The sequence below is a fragment of the Haliotis rufescens genome, unplaced genomic scaffold (genome assembly GCF_023055435.1).
Source record: "Haliotis rufescens isolate VD_foot unplaced genomic scaffold, xgHalRufe1.0.p SCAF_5, whole genome shotgun sequence".
Classification (NCBI taxonomy): Eukaryota; Metazoa; Mollusca; class Gastropoda; order Lepetellida; family Haliotidae; genus Haliotis; species Haliotis rufescens.
The window spans coordinates 6,511,237-6,535,272 of record NW_025964223.1 but is presented as its reverse complement, the minus strand read 5'-3'; the positions used below and the strand labels follow the sequence as shown (position 1 = coordinate 6,535,272).

At 39.4% G+C, this 24,036-nt stretch overlaps 1 protein-coding gene across 1 annotated transcript in view; it reads left to right on the top strand.

Annotated features, from left to right (window-relative positions):
• The window catches only part of LOC124133620 (rhodopsin, G0-coupled-like), a 75,169-nt gene that overhangs the window by 29,596 nt on the left and 21,537 nt on the right, over nt 1-24,036 (top strand). Inside the window, exon 2 of the mRNA XM_046498076.2 lies at nt 23,042-23,177. Coding sequence (XP_046354032.1) covers nt 23,078-23,177 — 100 coding nt within the window. The 5' untranslated portion in view covers nt 23,042-23,077. The remainder of the gene's footprint in view (nt 1-23,041; nt 23,178-24,036) is intronic.

The following is a 24,036-nucleotide window of genomic DNA, read 5'->3' as shown; positions in this document are numbered from 1 at the left end:
GTCACTAAACATACCTGTTACTATTTATTGTGGGTTGAAACAAATCCTGATTTTGGGACATTTCTCCGACATGCTGACAGGACTATCCGACATACAGACTCGCGTTAGAACCTCCAGAATGAGGTACAGAGCGTCCAGGCTGTGCATTGTGTCAGCACTTTACATTTCAGGTAATGCTAACCTTGCTAACTGAGTATGGAAAAGTGACTAGAAAACTGTGAATATGTGACGCACCAATGATCTGAAGCTTTAGTGCCCAGGAACAACTCGTCGCTATATGGCTGAAATAATGCCGATGCGACGTTACGTTTATATCACTCACTCACTCACTCACTCACTCACTCACTCACATGAACAAGGGACGCGTCCTTAACCTTCTTGACCTCTGACGTCTTGTATACATTAACTCATAAACGGGTTATCTTGTGATGGATGGATGGAATTTCCAGCTGACACAAATCTACAACTACTACTACTACTACTACTACTACTACTACTACTACTTCTTCTTCTTCTACTACTACTACTACTACTACTACTACTACTACTACTACTACTACTACTAACTTACTCCTACTACTTCTACTACTACTACTATTTCTACTACTACTACTTCTTCTTCTATTACTACTACTAGTACTTCTACTACTACTTCTTCTACTACTACTACTACTACTACTACTATACTACTACTACTTCTACTACTACTATTTCTACTACTACTACTTCTACTACTACTACTACTATACTACTACTACTTTTACTACTACTACTATTTCTACTATTACTACTACTTCTACTACTACTGCTACAAACTACTAAATCTACTACTTTTTCTACTACTACTACTACTTCTACTACTACTGCTACAACTACAACAACCGCTCGTTCAGTTCAACAAATGATACTTAGTACATAAGCGAGGAATATTTAATTTCAAGTGGCCATAGGGAAGATAAAGCCAAAACTTGTTTGTAACATAATTTCAGTGGACCATGTAAAAAAGGAATAGTGCAACAGAAATCTTCTGCGTCTAATGCAAGTAACATTTTAAGTGCTTACTTTAATGAACTGCTCAGATATATTCCCAGATAACATTAATGTGGACTTTTTGCCTGTACTATAACCCTCATAAAATATTTTGGCCTCCATTTTTAGTTAACCGCTAAGCAATCTGTACAGTGAAAAATGCAATAAAGTTCGTCTGTTCAATTTGCAATAACAGACGAGTTACAGTATAGAAATACGTCTTTGAATGGCATTTAGAAATGACCGGCAGAGGGGTTGGAATGGTGCTGATTCTTCTTAGGATGGCATGAAGATTTCAGTGATGAGTGGAGATAGAGGGGAGCCCATAGGCAGTCCGTGGAGTTGTTTGTAGATCTTGTCGTTAAAAGTGATGTGTCAAATCAGCTGGAGGCTAGGTTGATGATGCTGTCGATGGTGAGTTTGTTGTCTAGGTCGTCGAATCTATTATGTAGCTTGTTGCGGAGGAGGTCTGTTCTTATGGAGTGCTTCTTGTAGAGGGATGTTGGCGAAGAGGTCGATTACGTCATAGCTGACCATGGTGCCTGTGAGGGTAGCTTCTTTCAGTTGGTTGACGAAAAAGGAGGAATCGTTGATAATATTTTCCATTTTTTTACCTGATTAAATAGACTTTTATATAAGAAGGTGCACTGCCTACAATACTAAACAGAAATGAACATGTCGGTTAACACTGTAAATAGTTTGTTTCTATTTTCATTAACACATCTTCCTTATGCATCACTGTACTTTGTAAGTGCTTTTGCAATCTCCATGTCTTGTCAGATTCGTTACACCATATTTTGTGACACTGCGGAAAGGGTTAGTGGATATATAGCATACTCAGCCTTATGATTAAGATCTCCGTGTATGATTGTATGTAATTCCGAATGTTGACATTTCATAACAGAAAATTATAACAGTGTATGTCGTCAATACTAGCTGGTCAATGTAAAAAAACAACAATTCTCCGTCATCAAGTTACATGTAGTCATATCAGCTATTCAATACACGTATAAACATTGGTATATACACTGGCAGACACGTTACATGCATTAGAATATTATAGAATATTATTTCGGAATGAACTCCATGATATGCAATGATAATTTTCAACATATGAAACGTCCACAAATTTGATGTGAGCATTTAGTTAAAGCAGTGCAATCTAAAACAATACCACATACATTAATTACGCAGAGACTATTTTGATGTTATATATAAAGGAGGGAGACATACATAATACATAATCCGTCAGGTATTTAGTATTTTGTGTCTATCCTATAATTACATTGTCATGTTAGATCAGCATTCAATGTGTCAGCAATGGCTTTCAAAAGGTTTCATGGTTGACATGTGGAGGACATTTTTAAATTTGACGCGTCAGTGACAAAAAATGATGTCCGATGCACTTCCCTATTTTGACTTTTACCACACGTTCACGTGTTTTTCAGATAAACAATTGCTTTGTCTTCGCATGTGGGATTACGGTAATGAACAATCTTGGTATTTTGAATATTGATATGAACGGGCCATTTCTTATACCAATTTGCGAAACAGTTTAGCATCAACTGGAGTAAAGTTTCGTCGGGTGTTAAAAGAGCAATGTCATCGACACATAAGACTAGACTAATCGCGGTGTTGTCAACATCTGTTCCACATTTCAGGTTATTGACTTCTTGTACAAAGTCATTAATAAAAACCGAGAAAAATGTCTGTCACAAAACGCAACCCCGTTTAACACCACTATGTACTGTGAAGCTGTCCATTATTTAACCATTTACAAAACCGCGGGAACGGTTAAGCCCATATAACGATTTGAAAGTCAAAAAGAGTTTGCCGTTTAATTCCAGTCCGAATAGCTTACAACAAAGACAATCTCGTTTTACTCGATCGAAGGCTTTCATTGCATCAATGCAACACGCTTATTCCATGTTTTTGACAACTGAGAAGAAAGCATATAAATGATCCGTTGTACTTCGTTTACTCCGAAAATCATTATGTTCCTCTGCCAATAAGTAATTCGATTTAGCCATTCAGAAAAAGCAGGTATCTAGGATATCAGCGTAAATTTTGCAGGGTATTGAAAGCAGAGAGCCTCCACGATAACCTAAGGCGTTCCAATTCCTGTTTTTCTGATAGGGTAGAATAAACTGTGTCGCCAGACATCGGGGCATGTGTTATTTTCAAAACAATGAGAACATATTCGCAACAATATATCTGTACAATGACAATTTGAGTGACTCTGCTGGTATAAAGTCTAACCCAGCCGTCTTATCACTGTTAGAACGGTCAATTGCACATAAACCCTCCTCTCGTGTTACTGGGGCTTCTTGTGAGCTTGCATCGACATTAGTACAATTGATCAACCCTGTGGCCATTAATATCTCGTGATTGTCGGACTGCCATTTTTCAAGCACCCCCTTCTTATCAGAAACAATAGCCCCATTCTCAATTACCTCCCAGAGAATATAACCACCCCTATCATTACTATACCTATCTTCGAATTCCAGATTGCCTTCCAAACTTCCCGAGAATCTGTATCATTATACTTTTCAAGTAGCCATTGCTGCCGCTGCCTCTGGTAAGAACGTTTACGTGACAGAAGCATTTTATCAAAAGACTTGCGTTCTGAAAGGGATTCACTCTCAAGTGTCTTCTTTCTAAAAGGCGACTTACAATGTAACCATACACTTTCTGTGGTAGAACCATTATTCCACTGACTTTGTAAGGCTTCACGCCAATATTGATTTGCCTCTTTTACAAGTTGGCTTATAGTGAAGTACTTCACCAACTGTGTGAAGCTCAACAAATGTGCACTTGAGAATAATCATCCTGTGCAGCACTGACATCATGATGTGTGTTCAGGTCAGATTCATTCTTACAAATGGTTTCATTCAGTCGTGCAATAATATCTTCATTCACGTAAATGACCGCCTCCGTGGTCTAGTGGTAGAGCGTCCGCCCGGAGAGCGGAAGATCAGGGGTTCGATCCCCGACCACGTCATACCAAAATTCATTAAAAGAAGGTCCTTGTTGTTGCCCTGTCTGGCGCTCGGCATGAAGGGGCTCAAACAAGGACTGGTCGGCTCGGAGTCAGTATACTGTGTCTGAGTTGGGTATTCATGTTAAAGTGCGGCATGGTATCTCAGTGAGCTAGCACTATAAATCGGCATCAGTCCGGACTAGCACAAGCAGCCACACAAACACACACACGTACATGCACGTCGCTATATAAGTGCAAAAATCTTGGACGCGACGTTAAACCCATTTCACCTAACCTCATCTCATAACGTAAAGATTTTACTTTGATTATATCGCTTGTACTCTGTCACCGCTGATGAAACAGGCTCGTTAATAACAATACTAGACACTGAAGCAGGTGAAGACGTGGTACAACATGGGGCACATTGGACCCGTAGATAAGTGATGATATGTTCACAACTTTTAAAACTTTAAATCGACGAAGTCTCCTTGGGTTGTTACCATGTAGTCGACCACCGAGCAACCATTCCTTATATGACCCTGTCACACTGCAACGTTTTAGAGTAACTTGAACCTAGCGTGTAAAAGACAGTTAGTACGTTGTCATACGTCGAACTTTCATCGAAAAAAGACCATGATTTTGGCGTATCCATAGCGTATACATAACGAGAGTTTACCGTATATGAAACGCATCTCTAACGTATTAGTAGCGTATCACTGACTTATACATAACTTATGACAGCGTATAAAAGCATATTGCCAGCGTATGTCTGGCGTGTTCAACGTATGCCCAGCGTATGCCCAGCGTATGAGTAACGTATGACTAGCGCGCTCAGCGAAGGGGAAAGGTGCCTAAAACGGGCCGTATGGGTAACGTATATCTTAGAGCGTACGTCTAACGTAAGCCTAACGAATAATTAATGCCGTCATACGTTCCCACTGGTTTCTAGGTTTCTCCTCTGAGGAGGACTCACTGCAACCGTCGGTTAGTTCGGTTACATATGGTTGTTTACCCGTGAAGATCCGGGGTAGAATAGGTCTTCAGCAACCCATGCTTGCCGTAAAAGGCGACTATGCATGCCGTAAGTGGCGAGTAACGGGATCGGGTGGTCAGGCTCGCTGACTTGGTCGATGCAATGTCATCCTATCCCAATTGCGTACATCGGTGCTCACGATGTCAAGCACTTGATTGTCTGGTTCATGCTCCATTTACAGACCGCCGTCCTATAGCTTGAATATTGCTGAGTGCGGCCCTGAAACGTTTATTCAGGAAAATATAATTATATGGAAGGGAATTGTGAACATATAATTACTTTTTTTTATATAAGCACCTCTTCCTTTGAACTAACACTTATTTTAATACACACATTTTGCAAACAATAGATGATGTTGGCTTAAACAATTATTTCTTTTCTTTGAAATGGATTGATCAATTGGCGCAATGCATATTTGAATACACAAATATTTATATAAAATATCGAAATACTAAGTTGGGGATAAAAGGTGAAACATCCAAGCTGAATATATGTAAATGTACAAAAATGTATAACATCAAACCTTTTAGTGCGGGTAAAATATGCATTCTGTTCGTTTAATATTTGATGAAACAACGCGGTTTTATGATCATAACGTTTCATTTGAAAGAAACAATTTGATCATATATCCGTGAATGTTTTACATTGAAATAGATAATGAAGCTAATATTCGTTATACTGGCCACAAACAAACTTACAATCAATAACGATAAAACGATCAAACTTATGTCTATTTAGATCACTACAATTGAGTCTCATTCCGCAGCTTAGCAGTCGTCCAAGGCAGAAGCCAGCTATCGCTGACTTTTCAAATTTACCTACCTACCTACCTACCTACCTACCTTCCTACCTACCTACCTACCTACCTACCTACCTACCTACCTACCTACCTACGATTAGAACTACAGAAATGTAAAGGTTCCAGTACATAGTAAGAGGATAATCCAACTGTTATTTTTCAGCCTCGAGAACTGTTACATGAGAATAATTTGCCAGTCATTGGAATTTATTGCAAACAAAACATGAATGTATGTAAATATCATTTTTCGTGAATATATACTTACAGTGCATTTAATATGTGTTTCCACTGCGTTCAAGTTGATAAAGTCATTATGTATGACCAATGCATCAGTTATTAGTGAGGTGCTTCAACAGAACAGAACTTTGGTTTTATCAAAATATGAGTAAAGAAGTCTACGTCTTGTTTATCAAATAAAGGGCATAAAAACAAATATTGATATTTGTCACCAATGTCTTTTATACCACGTAAAGTGTATATTATCGTATAACGTACGATGTACTTTGTCATCAACCTATTTCAACTTGCATATTGCATCTACATTTAAGACGTTTACGCCAAAGGAACTCTTTCAATTATGATAAATATCCTTCTAAATTAAGAATAGGTTTTATACTGTTATGGGTGACATCTTTATGTTAGACAACCATTTCTGTGTATGTCAGTTAGCTGAAGCTTAAGTACTGGTGTCTTCAGGAGGTTTAGCCTCAGCTTGTTGGGGAGGAACAGAAACGGATCATACACCAGAAGCTGTCATTCAGCCGATCCAAGCCATCACAAACGAGAAAAGTTGAAAACAGCTCAATACACACCACATGGCTAATGCTTTAGCGAATATTGAGTTTGTTCTGCTGGATAATGTGAAATTGGACAATCTCATCCCATCCTATTCACATTATTAGACTTACTAAAGAAAGAGCAGGCTACAATGTGTGGTGTCCCCCGTCGTTATGTGGCTGGTATATTGCTAAAAGCGGCTTAAAACCAATCTCACTCACTCATTTTAAAGACCAAGTTTTGATAGAACTAATGATAAAGACGGAACGGGTATATACTCTCCTCCAAAATCGAATTGTTCAGTGAAACACGAAACCCAGCCCATCTCATCCCGATCGCTAAATTGGGAGCCTTTCTGCCCACACCTAGGAAACATCGACAGGCCTAATTCTGAACGTTATTGATGAAGCTGAATTCTCCGAATCCCATATAGCTGAATCGTATGTCAAAATAGGCTGGACAAGATTGTTATACAAAATATTAAATACCTCGTAAGGCAAATGATGTATATATACCTATCATAAGTCTAAATGCTCATGTAACCAAAGACCCAAATAGGTATGAATATAATCCAAGAAAATATCTCCACATTTCAAACACTAATCCAGATTGAGGTACAGACTGCATTTTATAGTGGACGACTTTAGTCTTCCTCACATTAATTTTACTGTGCAATCTTTACACCAGTTGTCTACACAATAAAGCATACGTTGAAGTGGTTTTTTTGTCTGCAGCGATCAGTACGATGTCGTCGGCATATATCAGCATACTCAATTTAGATCCATCAATATTTATACCAGAATTTAGGTCATTAATATCATCTACCAAGTCATTAATAAAAACTGAGAATGTCGTCGGCGACAACACGCAACCATGCTTTACACCGCTATTAATTCATCTACCAAAGGCAGTCATGATGAATTCAATCGAAAGCATCATGCATCAATATGTTCACTAAAGCTCCTTTTGCACAGAAACATTTTGTTCATCAGCTAACCTGTTATGACTTTCAAGCCAAACACTTAAATGGGAAAATTAAAATGTCAGCATAAATCTTACCAGGTATGGATAAAGACGGAATTCCAAGTTAATTTTAAGGAGTTCCTGGATATGGGTGTCACGTTTGCTGATTTGAGTAATTATATTTTGTCTCCACAAGTCAGGATGTATATTATAATCAAAGCAATTTTTAAATTACTTAATCCAAATATCGATGCGTGAACTGTTTTACAAGACTGTTTTGAAGGCTTCTGTTGGAATGCAATTGGCACCTGCAGTTTCCTGCACTAGGCTCTGTAAGCAGCATTGGTCACCTCAGTCCCCCAATGCAGTCCATTGATGTACCAATCCCTCTTCTTCGCTGCACTAATAGTCTTTAACAAAAGGTGCCTGCATAATGAGGTCGGATTCCTCCTTATCGGTCGAATTCGTGGAATGAAGTTGCACAGTTGCACTGATGTGGCTGGATGGACAAGTGACATTTAAAGTGATGTGAAAATTATTGGGGTGACCAAACCCTATCTCGTTGGTGACAGAAAGAGGGTAGTTTTTTATAAGAATAATGTGTCTGACATGTATGACATTAATATTTCAGATAATATGTATGTAGGTATACCATGGTTACAGTTGGAACATAAGACACTCCCTGATGTTTTGTCAACAATATGCGTATTTGATCTACCGCCTGAAAACTCGACTATCTCAAGTTTATGTATATCAGACTCAGAATATAAGGTGTGTGTGTGTGTGTGCGTGCGTGCGTGCGTGCGTGCGTGCTTGTGTGTGTGTGTGTGTGTGTGTGTGTGTGTGTGTAATTTAACAGCATATGTGATACGTGGAAGGGGTTGATTTTCTACCGGACAGAGACGTTGTTGATGACACTGTCAATAACCAGGGGCGTTAAGTCTGTGACTTTTTAACCAATGCTAATATGTGCATAGTAGATGAACGCACTGGTGTGAATGATGTTACATATGTAACCACAAGGGGAGCTTCAATTGTGGACTTATGTGTATGAAATTATGAATCGTTAGATAGTATTAGTATGCTTGGTTCCATGTAAAGAATAGACTTCGACAGGGATGCCTACTTTCACCTATTCTGTTTTATTTGTATATTAACGATTAAATATCTACACTTAATGCCATGGAGATCGGTGTGCGTATTGACGACAGGTCTGTCAGTGTTCTCGCATACACCATGGATATTATTTAACTAGCTGAAAGTGACCAGGGCCTTAACACGCTCCTTGATAGACTGTGTCGATGGTGCATGTTGAAAATAATGTCTGTAAATCCCGTAAATTTCAGGAGCAAATTAGTCAGGAGAACAGATTCTATATCTGTTGCATGAATCTTGAAGTGTTGGAAAGCTACAATTATCTTGGCCTACTGTTAACGGAACACCTGGACTACAATCTGATCGGTTAGGCTGTAGAAAGCGCTGCTTGGAGAGCCCTAGGACTTCTGGTATCCATTCTTGTATGTTCTTTCATAGGACCTCCACAAAGCTCTATGATTTCATGGTGTGGGCAGCCATCGAATACGGTGCTCCAATATGGGGAGCATTTCATATACCAGCCGTGAACGCTGTGCACAACCGACCTATGAGATTTGTTATGTATGTGTAGACGTTTTCGTCAAATAGTGCAGCAGGTTATATGGTATGAGAGCCGCCAGTTGTCCGAATATGGAATAATCTTTCAAGATACAACAAGCGATCATGCGACCAAAATACATACAGACTGGTTTTTAAAAATTTCAAGTGGCCAAGAACAAAGGCTATGTCAAACAAGTGCAACTGCAATCTACGTGTATGAAAATTTAGGATCAGAACATTTGATTCCTATTGAAAATAATAATAAAGAAGTTGACATCCATATATTCTCTTCCTTAACTAAACTTTTGCCTGTAAGTTCCGGGGACAATTCATAAGCCTTCAAAACTTCAGCCTTAACAACCTGATAATCAGAACACCTATCAATAGGTGAGACAGAATAAACTTCCTTAGCGTTTCCCCTAAACACACTTTGTAAGAACATGATCCACTGATTTTGAGGCCATTTTAAACAGTAAGCCACATTTTCAAAATGTAGAACAAACTTTTCAACATCACAGTCAGTGAAGGGCGGAGCAAGTCTTATCTACTTGGAAAGATCAAACAATTCATCAGCTGTTGGGGTACGGTGAGAGAGATCATTCTTTAATTCAAGTTGATTTATCCAAGTTTCTTCAGCAGCTTCCAATCTCAATTTTTCATTCTCAGGTTTAATTCTCAAATTTATATTTTTATTTCTCAGTTTCCAACCTTAATTTTTCATTCTCAGCTTCAATTCTCAAATATTCTTTTCCTTTCTCTGCTTCCTATCTCACTTTTTCATTCTCTTCTTCGACTCTCAATTTATCTTTCTCTTTTTCTGCCTCCATTTCTCTTAGCCGATTTCTCTCTCTCTCCCTCTTTTTCTCTGCTTCCAATTTCAATTTTTCTCTTTCAAATTCTAATTGCTTCAAAAAACCAAAACTACCGTGCTTCTTCAATCAAAGCCAAACCATCATCATCATCCAGAAATCTGTGCGTAAGAGAATTTAGTGTGAAACCAACAAACAACCAACAAGTGGTATACAATCAACACGTGTGTTAGTGAGTGAGTGAGTGAGTTGGGTTTAACGCCGCTTTTAACAGTATTCCAGTCATATCACGGCGTGTCAGCTTAATGTGGGAGGAAAGCCCGAAGTGATGCAGGTCTGAGACATTTACCACTTCGGTGAAACCCACGAGCACGGGTATGGTGCTGACAAACCTAGAAACATAATCGGGGCGAACCGGGATTCGAACCCACAATCATAGGTTTCTGGCGTGTCCAAGGGACGCAACTCGGCACAGCGAAACGCGGCGTCTTAGACGACTGGGCCACCCGTGCCCCCAACACGCGTGTTAGGTTTACAAATCAATTATACAAATTACTGCACATCCATTACAATGGCAGTACACAATAGAGCGTTTTTTGTACAATATTCTATCTTGACATTCAAAAATACTTGATTCTGATTGGTTAAAAAGCTTTCCAGAAACCACTCTTATATTTATAAGCATTTTCACAAAAAAAACGTGTGTATGAATACCTCGATAACCTACACATCGATCCATAAAAAATGGCTACCGATGACCGATCTGAAATGCATACCATATCAATATTTCCCCTAATAGACGCTGAGTCTCTAATAAAAATTAATAGACGCCCCAGAGGAAATACGGTACGTGTGATATCGGATGTTTTTGGCGACGATTTCGATGATGTGATTCAGATATAGCAACTAACAGTTTTAGCCCAGGCATATCTTTTGTAACAAATGATAACGTTTATGAAACTGTGAGGAACATGTCTGGTGGCGAGCAGGAAATGTCCCGATTGAAACAAACGATAATGAAAGTAAAATATAACATCATAAAAAGTGTTCAAAAAAACTTTACATCACTGTCATCAAGTCACAGCACAAGCTCTTGATCACCAGCTTATCAAACATGATGAATTTCATTTCAGAACACGAACAGTTAAGCAAAACATGCACGAACCATTGTCTCGGGGGCTTCACATGCTGGCGTCGAATTATACCGTGAACTCTTGAAACCGACAAGCAATCCCTCGCGTCGTAAAATGCTGGGTTGTCTGCAGCCTAAAAAATGCAGTTCAGTCATACCCCAGTTCCAATGGTAATTGCTTTGTACCAGCAAACTCATTCCCAGTAAATCTGCAGGTTAATTTGATCCACATTACAGGTCGGGGTTTCCATCTTGCTTCTTGTAACTTGTCTGATGCACTCAAAATGTAAACAACAACTTTGGCAGCCATTGACAATTGTGAGGTGTAAGTAACCGTGATGGAGATTAAGGGTAGAGAGACACTTATTTAGAGTTTTTAGATTATTTACTGGGGGTATTTGGTAACTAATTAATAAGACTTACATCTGTAAAGTGAATAGTAGAATGTTAATTCTTAATGTTTGTTGGGGTTGTAATCAACGATCACAGGAACACCAAATGTTCCATCGTTCCCGTGGTGGCGGCTCACACGTGACAACCCCTCGCCAAGATATGGATTCGAACCACGCTTCTTTGACCACATTTGTCGTGGACAGCACGTCAGTGTAGAAGGGTCATCTTCACTGAAGAGTCACTTTTTCTTTGTAATGTTAATGTGTTACCCTGGCCTTCACGATCTCCTGATCTGTCACCAGTCGAACATATGTGTTATGGAATAAAACGCGGTTTGCGACGTCCTCAAACAAAGTTGCAGGAACTCCGTCATAAGATTCCTCAAATATGGAATGCCATGTTCAACGTTTATTGAGGGGAGGGTGTCAGGGCTGCATCAATGCAGAAGTCGCTTATGACCTGATCGTCCCACGTGCCATGACCTTTTTGTATGTTAGTTGGGTTTAACGCTGATTTGAACAGTACTCCAGTTATATCACGGCGTGCCAACTTAATGTGGGAGGAAAGCCCGAAGTGATGCAGGTCTCAGACGTTTACCACTTTGATGAAACCCACGAGCACGGGTATGGTACTGACAAACCTAGAAACATAATCGGGTCGAACCGGAATTCAAACCGACAATCATAGGTTTCTGATTTGCCCAAGGGACGCAACTTTGCGGCGCCTTAGACGACTGGGTCACCCCTGGACCCAACATGTGGCAGATGATTGCTGGGTTCTATACTTTCAGACTGTGTTCTTTCTGCGTGAAATAATTCCATTCCCGGAAGTAAACGTTATGTCACACTAGCTTTTGCCTTTCAGTATCTATGAGTTGCCTTCTATCAGTCCTATTTCCAATTAAGAGCACTTTGTTAAAAGCATTTTATATGATAATTTTGTAGCCACGTTCGTGGGCCTCGAAGCGTGTCATTTGACAGAAACTGCATACTAAGTCAGGTCTGTTACGTTAAGGAATTGATGTCATATCAAAGATAGTCTTCGTTCACATTATTTGCTTTTTCGGGTCCATAAAACAGGTATTGACCTATATAAAGTATACAGGTGTATATTATCACACAATTCTCAAACCTCAAACCCACATCTGTTACATGAATATAAACAAAAACAACAACAAATGTTCCAGATGCCATCAGCTATTGCATGACTCATTTGCAACTATATTACAATACCTCAAGCCCACAACGCTTCCTGTTTACGACAATAAACCATAGTAGAAAACGATACTCTTTTCTGTTGGAACGAATGAACTGTGCATTATTACACGCTTAATAGTCATTTACATGACCGGCGTATCTCTAGCATGCCCCCGAGAAGAACCCTGGTGCTGACGAGGCGGTTGTGTTGAGAGTATTCTTACATTCTGTAGCCTAGGGCTCATCAGTGTTCAAAGCTCAATTAAGTATGTTTTACATGTACGTCAAGTGGACAGTTTCACAAACATTTAGTCGCCTCACATACCGATTGACTGAAGCAATTGAAACGAAGAACATAGTAAGAATAAACGTTCCTTTTAAGGTAATACTATTCTGAAATGTTTGGCATTGGATATTTGAAATCGATTTCAAGCGCTAATCTGCTTTCAGCCTCAGGAGGCAATATTCTCACCTTCATAGATTAGCTATACGAATGTTGGTTACTTAAACCGATAGGTTGTACAGATGAATAGTCTGGTTTAAATTGATTTCAGTGTAATGGAAATGTATTGAAGACGCGTTGCTTTCAATTTGTAATTTGAATGATGACTTTGTTATTGGACCTTATACACAGGAGACCGCCCCTTTTTCTAGTGGTAGAACGTCCACCCGGAGAGTGGAAGGTCCGGGGTTCGATCTCCGATCGTGTCATACCAAAAGACGTTAAAAGATTATACTTGTTGTCGCTCAGCATTAAGGGGCTAAAACAAGGACTGGTCGGCTCGGAGTCAGTTTTACTGTGGCTGAGTGGGGTATTCATGTTAAACTGCGGCATGGTATCTCAGTGAGCTAGCACTATAAATCGGCATGAGTCCGGACTAGTACAAGCAGCCACACACACGTGCATGCACGTCGCTATATAAGTGCAATAATCTTGGACGCGACGTTAAACCCCATTTCACCTCACCTTATACACAGGAAGAAAACCGATAACCTTGGGTACATTGTAGATATTCATGTAACGAGGGATTCATGTCATAACCTGAACTCATTGTCCTCCTGGACAAACGTGTTGTAAGTTCGTTTTGCATCATACGACTCTTGCTCAAAAGTTGTTTGATCAAGGTTACAACACTCAAAGCCTCAGTAAAGCTTTCAAAAAGTTTTATGGGAGACAAGTGGAGTATATTTCCTAATTTGACGCATCAGTGACAAAAATGATTTCCGGTGCAATTCCCTATTTTGACTTGTACCATATGTTCTCGTGGTTTTTTTCAGGTGAACATTTGACTTGCTTTTGCACGTGTTGTTACGGGAGCCACCGGTGGGGCAGGATACACTTACCTTTTCGTGAACACCTGGTGTCATCACTCATGATATAGTCGGAATCGTTCAATGGATTCGGCTTAAGAAGAGATTTCTTAAGAATATGGAAAGGGTTTTGGAGCATTTACTCTTATTATTATACATTAATGTCATTTTCTCATCGATCTTGCTTTTTACAAGTCTAAATAATCAAATAATTGCGAGTGCCAACCACCAGACTAAAATGTGTCATGACATTAATGCATTGAAAGAGGAAGAAAAAAACCAAAACGATCTCATTTTTTGGCAAACAATGTTGAATGCATCCATATACTATAGGATATTAATAATTGTGTTCAAAGGGCGTTTTCTTCACTTTTCCCATTTAATATGTGATTTACCTTCCATGAAATCAATACCAGGAAATGTCAAATGAAGTCAAATGAGTTTATGTCTCTGGGGATTTGATGGAGCGTGATGTAGTCATTAAAACATCACCAAGATTGTGCTGTAACACAATTTTAAATCGTGGATGAGCAGTGTATTGTCTTTATTGACAAGGTTGCCAAGGATAAAGACACCATCCTATACGGAGAGCGATTGCCATGCCTGCCTGAAACACCTATGTAAACAAACCCTCACCACTGTCTGTCCGGTTGTTGAAAGCCTTTAGTGACGTACCCTGTACGCACCATGCCACCACAAGCAGGTGTGCAGTGCTGACAGATAAAATGATCATAATGTGCCTTTGAGGAGACTTGGGCACGAGACCCACGTCGGAAATTCATTTCATTAACCACTGGAAATCCAGGGACAATGAATGTGTTTCATAGTTGGTCCCAATTGGCAACAGAACACTGGTTATGGGTTAGTAATAGTGTGGGAGGTGAGGTGAAATGAGGTCAAGACTAGTCCACTTATATCGTCGAGTACCTTATTTTCGAACATCTATTTTCGAACAGCCATATTGAAAGTAATTGTGTCGCGTTATAACGAGAGGTTGGACCCCAACAAGGTTGTCGCCTTGAGAGTGCACACGTTCGGCCTGTCAACAATGTGTTCCTGTGAAGAACTGTACACCTGTCAGAACAGTCCGTCGTCATTCAGAATTTTGGTGTCCGTGTTATGATGAAAAGGAAGAATGGAATAGTGTGAACATTATGATTTGACAAATATTCATATTTTGTCTCTAGGTTTCAAATTTTCAATTACTGTTTAAGTTTTAATGCCAACCTGCTAGAAATATGCTGAGAACTGAGCTCCAGAACACGTCTGGTCGTTCTTGGAAACCCCGCTATATAGTTCCAAACCAATCAGGTGTTCGAATATAGGGGACGTCACTCGAGTGCAGCGGAAGTATACCGATGAGGCAATGGAGGTAACTTCCTTTATCGATGATTGTTTTTCTTTCGGAATGGAGCTGAATTATATTGTTCAAGACATCACCTACTGGCGAGAAGCAGAATTTGAGTTTTGATTCGCTCATCCCTCGAAATATCAGCAAAGCAATCTTAACTGTTCGAAAATAGGGGACGTCTGAACTAATGCCGGTTTTATTGTGTAGGCCACTGAGATACCATGACGCAGTTCTAACATGGATAATCCACTCAGACACTGAATACTGACCAGTCCTTGCTTTATCCCCTTAATTCTGAGCGCTTGCATTTTGGTATGACGCGGCCAGAGAATCGGTTCACCGCTCCCCTGGCAGACGCTCTATCGACTAGACCACGGAGGCGGTCATCTCTGACAGTGTATGACAAAGGCACCATACTGAGAATTGGTTGTCAGAACAAGCATCTATCAGGACCTAACTGTCAGTCTATCGCATATACGGAAGCTCGTTCAAGTTCACAGAATGATATCTAATTACAGTAAAGTACGGTTATAACAAACTCAAAGGGACTACTAATTTTAGTTCGTTTTAACCGTAGTTCGTTATAAGCATATATACAGCATAACTACAGCAAATAGTCGGGACCAAAAAAGTAGTTCGTTATATCCGTCAGTTCGTTAAAAGCGTGTTCGTTATAACCGTAGTTTACTGTATATCTAATCAAATAGCCTATTCCCTTGCCATCTGAACTAGAAATAAAGGAGACCAATGAGACCACCTCATCTGTTTCATATTTGGATCTGGGCATATAGAGTCAGAATGACAAAACACTCTCCACAAGACTGTATGACAAGAGGGATGCACGGTAGCCCATGGCCTAGATGCAATTTCCTATTTTGACTTGTATCTTATGTTTCCGTGTTTTTTTCAGGTGGACGATTGACTTGCCTTTGCATGTGTTTGTGACGGGTATCCGCGACCAAAATAAATTACAGATTTAAAATTGACAGTGACAGTATCTCTGTATGATTATATCACTGTATGCAAGTCTTTACCCATGACCAAATACCTTAAATATTTGTCAAAATAGCGATGCAATTCGTTATGAGAGTACCTCTCTTATGTATGCCAGGATCCTATGATCGCGTGTCTGGATTCAAGAAACACATGATTATGACCCTTCGGCTTCATCAAAGTGGTAAACGTCTGAGACATGCATCACGTAGTGCTCCGGCATCAAGCAGGCATTCTGTATCAAGATACTGGAATTCAAAACCATATGTTAAATCGAGGCCACTGAATGGTATCCACACGAATATGTTGTACTGCAGAATTGAAAAGCATACATCTTTTGGGAAACAAAAAGGATTTTTTCCTGATATTACTGAAGGGTTAAGATTAATATTTGCTTTGACTCCCAATAACCATCCATAAATTGACGAACAAATCAAATCAAAGCATGACGGACCCACTTTTCAGGAGGGAAATCAATGACATTTTGATCCTTCTGTAGTTATGACGGACATTTAGTAAGATTGGGCAGGAAACTGAAGTAAATGCAAGCCGAACCATAAGAATTACAATCGGGAATAACGCGTTAAACGAGTTGGAATTGAGGTAATTATGTTTCATTATTAAGTTTCGTAATCTTGTTTTATCATTATCCAAAACGTTCACCTCAGTGTGCATTCTCTGAGAACGCAGGAACCGTTCTATTCAGTTCAAGCGTAAAGATCCAAATTATTTCGTTTTCATTTCTCGTTCTTAAGAAATTCCAAGTGGTGTACAAATATAATTACTTGGGTTATATATATAACGTCAACGCCAGTGTGAGAGAAGAATCAGCCTCGATCTGCCGATACATTTTCTTTGGGCATAAAAGGCAAAATAGCAGTGAAAGTTTTATTATGGATCACTGACAATCTGTGACACCTGGTGTTCGCGAAAAGGGTAAGCATGTCCTACCCTACCGGTAGCACCAGCCACTGACACAATTTGTATAAAAGAAATCGCCATCTCGGAATGTAAACCCGATACAGACCGATTAATCACATTAGCTCTTAACTGATGAACTCCGCTTGATAGACAATGCAAATGTCATGAATTGTGTTTTATTCCCTATAAACCTATATGACGAAAACGCATTATTGGTGGTTCATTTCTTGCATTAGTTACAATCTGAAGCTGAAGCATCTAACTCAAGTGCATAACTTCAGTCCGAAGTAAGCTTTTCGTAAGCATGTTTCTCAACAGAATTGAAAAATGGATATGCGAGAATGTAGCCTTCCCCAATACTCTAGTTTGGATTCAGAATAAATGCCGGTGCTGAAACGGCGGCTCTCACTCTTCTAGAAAGTATTGTAAACTTTAACGAAAGAAACTTACCAGTTGATTGTGCCCTCCTCGATAACGAGGAAGCCTTTGATCGTGTTTGGCTTGACGGTCTTTTTCACAAATGACATAAATTTGGTATCAGTGGTAAATTATGGAGAATTCTACGTCTGTCTTATAACTCTATGAACTCATATGTTTTCATTGCTGGCTTCAAATCTGATGTATGTCTCCCATGGGGACGATGCCCAGGAAAACTGTTAGCAGATGGCAAGACCTTGATCAGCTGCAGCCCAACAGGGTGTAGGTCACGGTCGAGCCATATCAGCATTGATCTTTACTCTTTATAGCCACGATTTACTTTACTCTTTATAGCCACGATTTACTTCATGAGCTAAGCAATTCCGGTTGTGGACTATTTCGCCCATGGGGACGATGCTCAGGAATACTGTTAGCAGATGACACGACCTTGATCAGCTGTAACCCAACATGTCTTCAAATTCTCCTAAACGTTGCAGAAACGAATGCTACTAAGTGGCAGCTGAAATACAATATGATCAAAAGTGCTGTCCTAACTTTTGGATTTAATAACAAATCAGTGTCGCCTAAACTTCTGTACATTGGTAATATAAATTTACCTGCTCAAAAGGCAATTGTCAATGCTGGAAGTCTGTTTGTTTGTTTGTTGTTTAACGCCGCACTCGGCAATATTCCAGCTATATGACGGCGGTCTGTAAATAATCGAGTCTGGACCAGACAATCCAGAGATTGACATCATGAGCATCGATCCACGCAATTAGGATACCATAACATGCATCAACCAAGTCAGTGGGCCTGACCATCCGATCATGTTAGTCGCCTCAAACGACAAGAATGGGTTGCGGATGACCAATTCTAACCCGGACCCTATGCTTGAGTGTACATAAGTCCTGTTAAAACGTCTGTAGATAGTACGAGGTTGGTATGTGAAAAATTGAGAAAATTGATAAATGTTAACCATGATTCTGGCCTGTACTTTTGTGGACTTAATCCTATAGCCGCTGTGCTATTTATAAAGTGAGTGGGAGTTTACGGTTTTTTAGTTGTTTTAATTTCAGTTATCACCGCAAAGGACACGAAAGTTTGGGAAATCGAACTTGAAATTGAATCGGTTACATTCACAAACACATGGTATTCAACACTGAAAATTTAAAAAAAAAAAAAATTAGTTATTGGAATCCAAGCAATGTATATAATGATAAAAAAACCGAACATTATTGATCCACAATAACGAACTACACATTATCAGCAAAGATAACAATGCAACTATTTAACCGTTCAATGCTTCCGCTGGAGTCGGGAACAAAGCGGAGAGTGTGGTGTTAAACAAAAAAACAAAACTATTCCGCATCTGGCTCGAAACGAACCAATGGTTGCGAATGGGTCCACGGTATTTAGCAAAATAGGAATAAAGATGTACTCCAGGAATCTCACGTTCCACAGAGCTGTCAATTATCGCCAGGCCAAAATGTTGACAGTGGAAAATATTGATCTTCTAGGAAGTGGACCTCGCGCTGTTGTGTCGTACTTCTGTGCGAATGGTGTCAGCGCTTTCATTGTTCTCTCTCTCTATATATATAAATATATATTGTCATCGAAGCAGTGCTTTAGTGGAATTATTTGCAAAGTCATTGTTGATGTTATTGGTTCCGTTATATTGTCCAGGTAAATATATTACAAACCCTCCTAATAAAGGCATATCATGACACACAAATCTTTTGACAAAATATATATGTACGTGTATTCGTTTAATCACATTCAAGCGATTATCTTCAGTTATTGACATTTTTAAAAGTAAAATTCACGTTTCGGCTCTTATTTATTTTCGATATCACAAAACTCAACACCAGTGTATTCCGCCTACAATTGGGTTAGGTCGCAATGGGTAAGAGACAGACTTCATATCGAAAATGAATATCACTTTTTGTTAATTTGTCCAGCTTATAGCCATCTCAGGCAAAGTTACATAAAATCTAAATTTTACATCTTTCCAAATATTCTGAAGTTTAATACACTTCTGTCACCGCAAGACCCTATTATCAATATGAATACAGCAAAGTCCTTGTTTTATGCCAATGCTGTAAGAAGACACATACTCCAACATGTATAATGTTCAATTATGTTAAAAAAACAAAGAAATGTGTATTATATCTTATACTGTTTGCACCTTAATTGTATTTCGTCTGTACAAAAAGGACCGTAGCCCACAAGTACTGAAAATGAAGTGAAGTAAAGTAAAGAGTAAGAGACAGACTTTATTTTGACTCAAGCTTTTTTGTGCCTCTGGCCATGAACACAAGATACTTGACTTAATGGACATAGTTATAATTACAGCATGTTGTTATTTCTACAGAATAAAGTTCAGAACATTCAGCGAGGATAGGCAATAAATATTTTACTTTTTTTTCTTCTTTTTTTCTTAATTTTAAAGATTCACAGACATATTTGTCTAAATTTCTTTGGCAACAAATATTATTAAATGTAAATAACTGACAACATTTGAATACTGATGGGTTTACATAATAAGATTTCTTAATGAACATACATCTCAATTGTATATTTCCAAATAACGTGGGTTTGTAGTTTAACTAGTGTCATGACATATAAACAATTCATCATCATTATTTACAATGTGACACATTTAAATTGGAAACCTTTCGTAATTCTGCGATTCATCCTATAACCCAATAAGGACCGACATCCCTATGCCCTCTTATAGCCATATATGGTATTACTGAGAGCGCTGGCTGCCATTCTCTAAATGTCAAAAACAACGCCTCATCAACGTATCGCCTTGAAGCATTGGCCACCATACTGGAAATACCTTTTACGCAAGATATCACAAGAGTAAAGGAGTATTAAGGATGTATTTGCCAAGATGTGGGAGGGTGAGGTCTGACATATTGAATGCTGATATCTATGAATCTCCACTTGAACTTGAACTTGCACATGAAGACGCTGCCCACGTATCAGTCAATGAGGTATCGTTATAGGCGATCACTGTTCTGTGCAAAAACGTTGAGATTGTAGTTATCCTAAAGGAAGACACTGCTTTAATTACGTTGCCAGGTAATAGGCACAGCTACTGTAACTACAGTTTTGTTGGCAATACGAAGTATTTATTGTAAATTGTCTTTTTATGGGATCGTATTAATGTTAGAATATATGACTTTCAATTGATACATTCAGGTCAAAGAGATATATTGATTGTAAGAAATATATATGGCTTTGAAAAATAACTTGATTTTGGAGCATACTTTGATTGGTCATGATACGTCTAGATACAGAAACCGATGGGCACAAGAAAGTAAACAGAGTTTGTTTATTATGTAATTGAAAACTGAAAGCGCTGTTAAATTGATTATGTCTATTTGACCCTTACTCATTCATGCAACTGTTTGTAAAAAGTGAGGTGAGGTGAAATTGGGTTTAACGTCGCGTCCAAGATTATTGCACTTATATAGCGACGTGCATGCACGTGTATGTGTGTGTGTGGCTGCTTGTACTAGTCCGGACTGATGCCGATTTATAGTGCTAGCTCACTGAGATACCATGCCGCACTTTAACATGAATACCCCACTCAGACACAGTATATTGACTCCGAGCCGACCAGTCCTTGTTTAAGCCCCTTAATGCCGAGCGCCAGACAGGGTAACAACAAGTACAATCTTTTAACGTCTTTTTGTATGACGCGGCCCGGGATCGAACCTCGTACCTTCCGCTCTCCGGGCGGACGCTCTACCACAAGACCACGGAGGCGGTCTTGTAAAAAGTAATCTGTGGTCGGGTGATGTTGTGTAAAACAAATTGGTTCATTGAAGACTAGGTTAGGAAATGAATCTGCAACCACACGCCACCTACTATGTTTGGAATGTAAATTTGTGCTGAAATTTCTTGATTTTCAAAGTTAAACTGTCTAAGATTCCCATTGTGTTGGGTATTATGCGAGTTGTTTTTTAATTTATAAAAGGGTTAAGTCAACTTATACTTTAAAAAGTAAAACTATGTAGAAGAAGTGAGTGAGTGAGTTAAATTTTACATCGCATCAGCAATATTTCAGCCATATAGTGATGGGAACTAGGTATTATTATGTAGAAGTCTTTGGGTGTTGACTACGCACCACTACAGTTCATCCTTTGGATGTGCACACTGCCAAATAAGTAGGGGATTCTTGTCAGGTAAAACTACAGGAAAATGCACCAATATCTGGCTATGTAATTAAGGGATAAATGTGGCAAGATCATTTCCGAAGAAACCAAGATCCCAAACACAGCATTGTGACAGTCATGAAGCACGTGACCTCCGACAGCAGGGTGGGAAGGCAGATTTACCATTACCACTCAGACTCGGTTCTGAGCAGACGCATATTGTTTTCTTGGAACCAAACGCTCAAAGACACATTATTAAACGCAATGAACTTTAAACATTTCATTACACCCGAAAAGCCGTTGACTTTGGGCGCATAAAGGAGTTTTGAGAAGAACAATATCTGGACATTTTTGTATATTTATTGCTTATATACCTGAGTAAATGATTTTTTTATACCTACCTACCTACCTACCTACCTACCTACCTACATACCTACCTACATACATACCTACATACATACATACATACAAAACACGCTCGAGGATACACATTTTTGTGTGTTATCATGGCTATCATGGTCTTAATTGTATTTGCCCCAAAGAGTATACGAGTGAATTTTGAACTTAAACAATACAGACTGGGGTACAAAGAAGCGGTTCTCTGGTGTCCATGGCTGTGGACTGCAAACTAGGATGTTTACATCATATGCTGGCGAGGTCTACAGGTCTTGTAAGTCCCGGCTCTACATGGCTACGAGGGACTACGGAGGTCTATTTTCAGGAGAAATGACCGATCGTGATCAGAGTGAATCACATTGTCACCACTCGCTTCTTTGCGTAACCCGTCAGCCTACAAATCGGTTTGTCTGGGATTAACACGCGCAATAATGAATGGCGTAATCACACCCCTTTGAATGCATTCCAGCTCCGCAGTCAAATTCACTCAATAATGACGAGACGGCGGTTCTTTAGCTGTTTTAGTGATAAATCCAAATCGTACCCACTGCCTCTTATACATACTCCCTATTCATTATTTTAACATCCCTCAGTAATGCAGATTTTTATGGTAAATACGGTATAGACAGCAGGCGACAACCTAACCTTAACCTTGAAATCCACTTATACAAGACTGGGTCACAACCCACGCTATTCACGGCCTACATACACAACATTGATGTGTACTCCTATAATTGCAGAAAGACGGGCAGCAGAGTGTCATATGAATCTTCAAGATGAACGGCGAGGGAAGCTTCAACAGTTCTCAGGTGGTCATCACAGAAAAGCTTTCCTCACAAGGTTACATGGCCACTGGAATATATTTGACAGTTTTGGGTGAGTTGGATTTATACGTTTATTAATGTAATAGTGTTTTCGTATGGATTCTTTCGCAAGTTTCTTTGCGAAAACCTGGTGTCATAACTATTTTGTATTGAATCCAACATGTAAACACATACTTTTGATATAAAAGTACAATGCACATGGCAGAGATTAATTGTGATTATGGAATCAGTTGTGGCGCTTTTATTTAGAGAGGTTTTGAAACATATCCATTTATTTGCCAAAATAATTGGCAGCAAGATATTTTCGTTTGTGGTTATTTGTGTTCTTGTTCAGGAGGGACAGCCATGCATGTTGTTGTAGGAAGCATCTTTTATTTTTCTAATGTAATGACAGATAATTGGTGTCTTGTGACAGAAGTGACAGATGTGATGATGATTATAGGGGAAGTTGTGTGTTGGGTGTTCAGGAGGTGAGGTGAGGTGAGGTGAGGTGAAATTGGGTTTAACGTCGCGTCCAAGATTATTGCACTTATATAGCGACGTGTATTCACGTGTGTGTGTGTGGCTGCTTGTACTAGTCCGGACTAATGCCGATTTATAGTGCTAGCTCACTGAGATACCGTGTCGCAGTTTAACATGAATATCCCACTCAGACACAGTATACTGACTCCGAGCCGACCAGTCCTTGTTTAGCCCCTAATGCCGAGCGCCAGACAGGGTAACAACAAGTACCATCTTTTAACGTCTTTTGGTATGACGCTGCCGGGGATCGAACCCCGGACCTTCCGCTCTCCGGGCGGACGCTCTACCACTAGACCACGGAGGCGAAGACTTCAGGAGGTGAAGACTTACGTTTGGAAATGTATTCCCTCCAGATATAAACAAAGATTTAACGTTCGAAATGTCCCGAC